General features: G+C 48.2%; 1 protein-coding gene and 1 long non-coding RNA gene across 2 annotated transcripts in view; one reads left to right on the top strand and one right to left on the bottom strand.

The window, feature by feature from the left end:
- Positions 1-2,262: 2,262 nt before the first annotated feature.
- On the bottom strand, positions 2,263-2,793 carry LOC127526168 (uncharacterized). The gene is made up of 3 exons (XR_007933792.1): positions 2,748-2,793; positions 2,458-2,495; positions 2,263-2,373 (listed from the first exon to the last, which is right to left on the bottom strand). It is a non-coding gene; the product is annotated as an uncharacterized LOC127526168 (long non-coding RNA).
- Positions 2,794-6,510: 3,717 nt separating this feature from the next.
- The window catches only part of pkn1a (protein kinase N1a), a 171,200-nt gene continuing 169,537 nt past the window's right edge, over positions 6,511-8,173 (top strand). The window contains exon 1 of the mRNA XM_028823835.2: positions 6,511-7,324. Coding sequence (XP_028679668.2) covers positions 7,304-7,324 — 21 coding nt within the window. The 5' untranslated portion in view covers positions 6,511-7,303. The remainder of the gene's footprint in view (positions 7,325-8,173) is intronic.

The following is an 8,173-nucleotide window of genomic DNA, read 5'->3' as shown; positions in this document are numbered from 1 at the left end:
CCCTGTCTAGATCTGAGGGCAAACGCTGGGTCTTTATAAAATATAAAAGTTTATTTTCACACAATAAAGCTCTGTAGTTGTGTCGGGTTGAGGGGCTGCTATGCCCTCTACACTTATCGCAATGGTCAAACTTTAGTTCTTCCTGAAAAGCTCTGTGGAGCACAAAAGGAATTTCCTGGAAAGGCAAAGGCAATCCAAAGTGAAGGAAAGTCAGGGAATCAGACTCCGTGCTTTGCGGTTGGTATCGGGTACTTCGGGTCAAATGCTTTATTTGGCTTTTGCCAAACACGTCTTCCTCCGGGTACTCCGGTTTCTTCCCACATTCCAAAGACATGCAGGTTAGGTGCATTGGTGATTCTAAAAATTGTCCCTAGTGTGTGCTTGGTATGTGTGTGTGTGTGCCCTGCTGCCCAGGGTTTGTTTCCTGCCTTGCGCCCTGTGTTGGCTGGGATTGGCTCCAGCAGACCCCCGTGACCCTGTAGTTAGGATATAGCGGGTTGGATAATGGATGGATGGATGTCTTCTGTTGCCGTAGCCAAATAATTCTGTCTTTGCTTTGTCTGTCCAGAGCACATTGATCCAGAGGTCCTGGTCATTGCCAATGTGTTCATGGTGTTGTGGACGGCCGGGGTCTTTGCCTGGCTGGGACACCTTCAAGCTGGAAGGACCAGGGGAGCAAGTGTAGCCAGAGCGTTACCTCCCCCTGGGTTGCAGCAGTGCGTAGGACTCCCGCAGGGCTTCATGGGAGTTGGAGTTTTGTGGTTTGTGGGAATGGGGAAGATGTTGCCCACAAGTGAAGAAACAAAAATAAAAAAGCTTGTGTTTTTATAAGTGTACCTCCTGTGTCTGTCTGTGTTGGGTTGAGGGGCTGCTATGCCCATCAAACTTGTCACAATGGGCAAACTTTAGTTCTTCCTGGACAGCACATCTCCCACATGGGTGTAATTTGTGTAGGCTCTTTCTGATGGTAGACTCGTACATTTTGACATCATTGGTGGCAAAGAGCTACCAGAAGGTCACACATTAAAATTCTTCAGTTCTTACGGACTTCTTTCAGCATCTTGGCTCTACTCTTGGATTGAAGCTGCTGGTGTGGAAACCAGGGGGCGCTCCAGCCACCCCAACCCCAATACGGACAGGTGGAGACGCAAGTTCCAACACAGTGGGGAAGCGCTTCAAAAGTCAAAGTCAAAAGCGAACTTTATTGTCATCTCAACATATACAAGTATACAGATAGACGAAATATGAACATGGATGCTTCAGCCTCACTCCCCACAGCAGCACTGTACAATGCAGCAACACAATTCCCTTCTCTTTCTCTCCTTTCCGCCTCCACTCCTCCATGGTCAGGCTTCGTCCCTCTTCCTCCGGACTCTGGCTCCCCGAATGGCGTGAGGCGGCTCATCAGGATTAACTGGAACCACTCCCAGGTGGCGATGGAAACCCAAAGTTGTGTTCAACAGCTCCCTCTGGTGGCCCCCACAGAACCCAACGGGGCTGTGCCAAACTCCAACTCCCAGCATGCCCTATGGGAATCTGTAGTGCCACATCCGACCTAGGGGCTGCCCTCTAGCGTCCATGTAGATGCTCTCTTCCCTGGTCCTTCCATCCAGCTGCATCCCGGCCAGGTAGTGGCCATGGCCACCCCAGTTGTAGTTGATCTTACAGTCAGTGGAATGGTTCATTTCCAGTTGTTTGGAGATGTTTCTAAATCCCTTCCTAGACTCATAGACAGCTATAATCTTATTTATGAGGGCCTCAGAGAGCTCTTTCTTTCTACACCTAGTGATAACACACACTAAATGTCTCAGCTTTAAATTAAAAAGGATCAGACCAGATCTTCTCTAATGATGTTCTAATCATCCACACCTCATATGGGGCACCTGTTTCTAATTTTAGGCATTTGAGGAAGTCATAAATGTAGTGTTGGACTTATTTTTTTCCATATGCAAAATTTGCACTGAGGTTTATTTAAATGGACTATAACATGTAAATGTGGCACAATGTTTATTATATTATCTCACTTTTATCAGTTTACAGTTTACAGGTTCAAATAGATGCAGTTACACACCGAGCTGGGGGATGGCACTGCCCTCTAATTCTTTATCCTCTAGTTACCCAGTACCCAGTAACATCACTTCCAGTTCCCATCCTCAAGACCTGCCTCTTCATGACATCACTTCCTGTTCCCATCCTCAAGACCCGCCCCTTCATGACATCATTTCCATTTCCCATCCTCAAGACCCGCCTTTTCATATATCACTTCCCGTTCCCATCCTCAAGACCCACCTCTTCAAGACATCACTTCTCATTCCCATCCTCAAGACCCGCCTCTTCATGACATCACTTCCAGTTCCCATCCTCAAGACCCGCCTCTTCATGACATCACTTCCCGTTCTCATCCTCAAGACCTGCCTCTTCATGACATCACTTCTCATTCCCATCCTCAAGACCCACCTCTTCATGACATCACTTCCAGTTCCCATCCTCAAGACCTGCCTCTTCATGACATCACTTCCTGTTCCCATCCTCAAGACCCACCTCTTCATGACATCACTTCTCATTCCCATCCTCAAGACCTGCCTCTTCATGACGTCATTTCCATTACCCATCCTCAAGACCCGCCCCTTCATGACATCACTTCCCGTTCTCATCCTCAAGACCTGCCTCTTCATGACATCACTTCTCATTCCCATCCTCAAGACCTGCCTCTTCATGACATCACTTCCTGTTCCCATCCTCAAGACCCACCTCTTCATGACATCACTTCCTGTTCTCATCCTCAAGACCTGCCTCTTCATGACATCACTTCTCATTCCCATCCTCAAGACCTGCCTCTTGATGACATCACTTCCAGTTCCCATCCTCAAGACCTGCCTCTTCATGACATCACTTCCTGTTCCCATCCTCAAGACCCGCCTCTTCATGACATCACTTCTCATTCCCATCCTCAAGACCTGCCTCTTCATGACGTCATTTCCATTACCCATCCTCAAGACCCGCCCCTTCATGACATCACTTCCCGTTCTCATCCTCAAGACCTGCCTCTTCATGACATCACTTCTCATTCCCATCCTCAAGACCTGCCTCTTCATGACATCACTTCTCATTCCCATCCTCAAGACCTGCCTCTTCATGACATCACTTTCTGTTCCCATCCTCAAGACCCACCCCTTCATGACATCATTTCCATTTCCCATCCTCAAGACCTGCCTTTTCATATATCACTTCCCGTTCCCATCTTCAAGATCCACCTCTTCATGACATCATTTCCAGTTCCCATCCTCAAGACCCGCCCATCCGCAAGACCTGCCTCTTCATGACATCACTTCCAGTTCCCATCCTCAAGACCTGCCTCTTCATGACATCACTTCCAGTTCCCATCCTCAAGACCTGCCTCTTCATGACATCACTTCCAGTTCCCATCCTCAAGACCCGCCTCTTCATGACATCACTTCTCATTCGCATCCTCAAGACCCGCCTCTTCATGACATCACTTCCAGTTCCCATCCTCAAGACCTGCCTCTTCATGACATCATTTCCAGTTCCCATCCTCAAGACCCGCCTCTTCATGACATCACTTCCAGTTCCCATCCTCAAGACCCGCCTCTTCATAACATCACTTCTCATTCCCATCCTCAAGACCTGCCTCTTCATGACATCACTTCCAGTTCCCATCCTCAAGACCCGCCTCTTCATGACATCACTTCCAGTTCCCATCCTCAAGACCTGCCTCTTCATGACATCACTTCCAGTTCCCATCCTCAAGACCCGCCTCTTCATGACATCACTTCTCATTCGCATCCTCAAGACCCGCCTCTTCATGACATCACTTCTGGTTCCCATCCTCAAGACCTGCCTCTTCATGACATCATTTCCAGTTCCCATCCTCAAGACCCGCCTCTTCATGACATCACTTCCAGTTCCCATAACACAGGCATGGAAAACAAAAACAGACAATTAACAACAGGAACATTAGCATAAATGAATGACACAAAAGAGACACAAAACAAGAAACTGAACACCAGCCAGGGTTTCAGGGTGGCACAGGGAAACAGGACATTTTGGAACACGTTGTTGGCAACCCTGGGGTGTCAGCAGTTGTTTGGGACCATTTTTTATTTATTTGTTTTTATTTTATTATACTTTATTAATCCCGAAGAAAATTACTTGGTTTTCGCATACCCCTTGGGGTCAGAGTGCAGGGTCAGCCATTATACAGTGCCCCTGCAGCAATTACAGGTTAAGGGCCTTGCTCAAGGGCCCAGCAGAGTAGCATCTCTTTTGGCAGTGACGGGGATTTGAACCGGCAACCTTCGGGATACCAGTGCAGATCCTTATTGCCACCTCATTTAGAACCCCTTGCCATTAATTATAACGGAGCAGTGGAATGGTGCGCAACGTGCGTTCGCTGTGAAGGCATCTTATGAGAATGGTGACAGTGTGACTGCTTCGCAAAGGGAATTTTGGTGTCATTACCAGTTAGGACGTCACGATTGTGTCCCATCTGCTCATGCAATTACCACATGGGGGCACAATTTCAAAGAAACGGGTTCAGCCATAAAAAAATAAGTCCCCAGGTGGAGCCACCATTTCACATACTGCCCGACAATCGATGGCAAGCGATTCGACGACTGTTTGGAAGGCGCGTCATTTCACACAATGGTGACATATCCTTGTTTGTGATTTTTTTTGTTCCTGTGGGGACATCTTCAAAGCCAAGTGTAACTGTGACCATTGCTGAACTAAAAAGGAGGATTGAAGAGGAAATCGCTGGCATACCTCTTGACATGTTACGTCGAGCAATGCAGAATTTCCACCACAGGCTGTGAGAATGTGTACGGAGAAATGGACAACACCTTCACGATATTTTCTTCAAAACGTAAAATGAATATTGATTATCACATATCCTGTACAATGCTTTTCATCATCAAATGTATTTTGTAATCTGTTTATTCGTGCATTGGACGTCAATTGAAAATGTCCTGTTTCCCTGCACCACCCTGTATAACAAAACCGGCCTCAGTTCTTCACAGCATGGAAACATTCCTTTGGGATTCTGGTCCATGCTGGCAGTTTCTGCACACATTCATGATGAACGTCTCCTGTTCTACCACATCCCTGAGCTGTTCTGATGGATGCAGATCCAGTGACTGAGAGGACCACCGCAGAAGACTGAACTTGTTGTCATGTTCGTGAAGCCAGTGTGCTTTGTGACACCATCAGTGGGCAGATTGTGTCCCTGAAGGGATGCTCAAGGTCAGCAGCAGTACTGAAATACACTGTGGCATTCAAGTGATGACTGATTGGTATTAGTAAGCCCATAGTGTGCCAAGTAAACATCCTCCCCACCATTATATCACCACCACCACCACTGGTCTGGACAGGTTGGGTGCATAGCAAATTTGTGAATTTCCCCCTGGGATTAATAAAGTATCTATCTATCTATCTAGCAGAAATCGAGATTCATCAAACCAGGCAAACTGTCCAGTTTTGGTGAGCCTGTGCCCACTGCAGCCTCAGCCTTCGGTTCCTGGCTGACAGACGCAGAATCCAACATGGTCTCCTGCTGTTGTAGCCCATCCGCCTCAATGTTCAACGTGTCGTGCGTTCTGAGATGCTTTTCTGCCCACGACAGTTGGTTATTTGGCCTATCTGACATGGTTAGCCTTTCTGTCAGCTCAGCTCAAACCAGTATGGCCATTCATCTCTGACCTCTCTCACCACCAAGATGTTTCCGTGCACAGAACTGCAGCTCACATTGCATCATTCTTAAAACAAAACTCTAGAAACTGTAATGTATGAAAATCCCAGGAGATCAGCAGTTATAGAAATATTCAAACCAGCCCATCTGGCACCAGCAGTCTTGAGGTCGCCCCCCTCCTCCCCCTAATCCTGGTGTTGAACATGAACTGAAGCGCCTGACCTGGATCTGCAGGATTTCATGCATTATGTCGCTGCCAGGTGATTGGCTGATTAGATCATTGCCTGGATAAGCAGGTGTTCCTAATAGTTTGTGTAAAAAAATCTATAAATTTAAAGTGTTCTTGGAATACTGACAACAAAGAGTAGTGACCCTATGGTTGTCAGGATTGGCTCCAGCTCCTTGCCATGAACAAAACGTGCCAGGGAAATAAAACATTCAGCAGTTGCTGCATCACTGGAATCAGGCGATGCTCGGCTGATGTCACAGACGTACTGTACGGCGCATCCTCCTCTCCCCGTCACTCCCCAGTGACCTGTGGTAAAAGTGCGTTTCAGACGTGCCCATTTTGTTACGATCGTGCTGCTGTCCTCGAAGAACTGCTGCCCACCGTAGTCATACGGAGCCACTTCCGCGCTCATTAAAATGAACGGCTTCAGCCCGAGTCTGCGAGTGTCTGTGCTTCCCGCAGCACGTGGTCGGATTGATTACCTGCTCCGGAGTTTCATCAGATACGTAACCCCTCCCTCCCTAAAGCCAGGGCGACAGTAGTGGCCTCCCAGCCACGTGACCGCGGGCGCGAGCTCGCGCCCTACCGGCCGAGGCTGGCTTGGCGTTTGTTTAGCGTGGACGCGCGTGAGCGGCGATCGCTGCAGTAAGCGCGAAGAAGCGAGGCGGGTGCCGCGTGCACCTCCCAACTCCACACTCTTCTCCAGTCCGGGGTCGTAACTGCTGCGCAACTGGGGTGGAGGAGATTGTCGACCACCAGAAGACCGCCATGGCCGGATAGAGGAAAGCTCCCCCCCTCTAACCCAACACCACCTCCTACACTCCCCTTTCCGTGGCTTGGGAAATTTCTGTTTCTCTTGTGCTTTGAAAAGCAAAGGAGGAAACTGAAGAGTTTGAGGGGCAAATTGATATTCCCGGACGCAGCGGAGGAGCCGGCGAGACACCCGGAGCGTGGCATCGGCTACGGCAGCGGCGCCAGTTTTTCATGTTTCTGCCCAGTTGCTCCTGCATATCACCCGGCGAATTTGCTCCCCGCTGATCCCAGCTGCGCAAGACCGCGAGGCTCGGGAGAGCGGACCCTTCAACCGGAGATTTTCGGCTTGTTTCATCGTTTCTCACTGGATTCGCCGGCGTTATTATTATTATTATTATTTTATTTACTATTATTATTATTGTTCCAGCCAGGAGACAATGTGCTTTTTAAACATTTGACGACTGGAAAGGCTACGGAGGAGTTTGCGGCACTTCGCAAATTCTAAACGCGCCCTCATCGTGGCTGTCGCTGATTTCGTCGGCGCTGTCCACTTTGGACGAAAGGATTAAAGATCATCATTGGATTTGGGAGAAAGAGGGAGGAAAAAGAGGGGAAAAATGGCCAATGACTCCTTCCAAGTAAGTTTCTGTGTTTTATTTTTTAAAGCGAGGTTTAAATTTTCCATAGCATCATGTGACGTGCAGAAGTCTTTGAAATCGCGCATTTTCGGGATGGTGGTCTTGACTGACCAAACAAAATTGCGACGCTTGTCTGCAAAAGGGGTGTGGGGGTCCTTCACGTCAGCTCATCGCCGTTCAGGGTTTGGCTTGTTTTATTTTTTTTGTTGTACTTGTTGATCTATTAAAGCGCCATTTGTTATTAAAAGTTCATTGTAGGCTGCTTTGCATACTCCCCGGCTGGCGCGCGTTGTGGCTTATTGTGAGGTGGTCTGCCTTTTGTCCCCTCGTTTGTTGATAACGCCTGGCAGGAGGACTGGCTCGAAAGTTTGTTTTTTTTTTGACATGTTGCATGCTAGCTGTTGATTATCAGTACCTTCACATTTTTAGGATGAGCTCTGGAAACAGACCCCTCTGATAAACACATCGCTAACCTTTCATGTTTCTGAATAATAATGTCTGTCAGCCTATTTATGTTGTCTGCATTGGCGCGTGTGATCTTACATGTACTTAATTTAGTTGAGTGGCAGTGGCCTGGCGACTTGTTCAGGGTTTGTTCCCCATGTTAGGTGGGGTACGGTCTCCCGCAGACCCCATAACGTGACCCTGTTCAGGGCTAAGCGGGTTAGAAAATGACTGAGGGGCTGAGGACATTTGAGATCCAGCTGGTTCCAATTTTTCTTTTTGTTTTTCTGTTTTCCCCCAATTGGAACACAGGCAGGTGCAGTGACTTCCTCGGGGTCACACCGGGGGTCAGCAGTGGGATTTTGAAGTCCAAAGCTTTAACCACCACACTGCCTGCCTGTTCAT

Source organism: Erpetoichthys calabaricus, chromosome 17, assembly GCF_900747795.2.
Source record: "Erpetoichthys calabaricus chromosome 17, fErpCal1.3, whole genome shotgun sequence".
NCBI lineage: Eukaryota > Metazoa > Chordata > Cladistia > Polypteriformes > Polypteridae > Erpetoichthys > Erpetoichthys calabaricus.
This window is presented reverse-complemented; position numbering and strand designations above follow the sequence as displayed.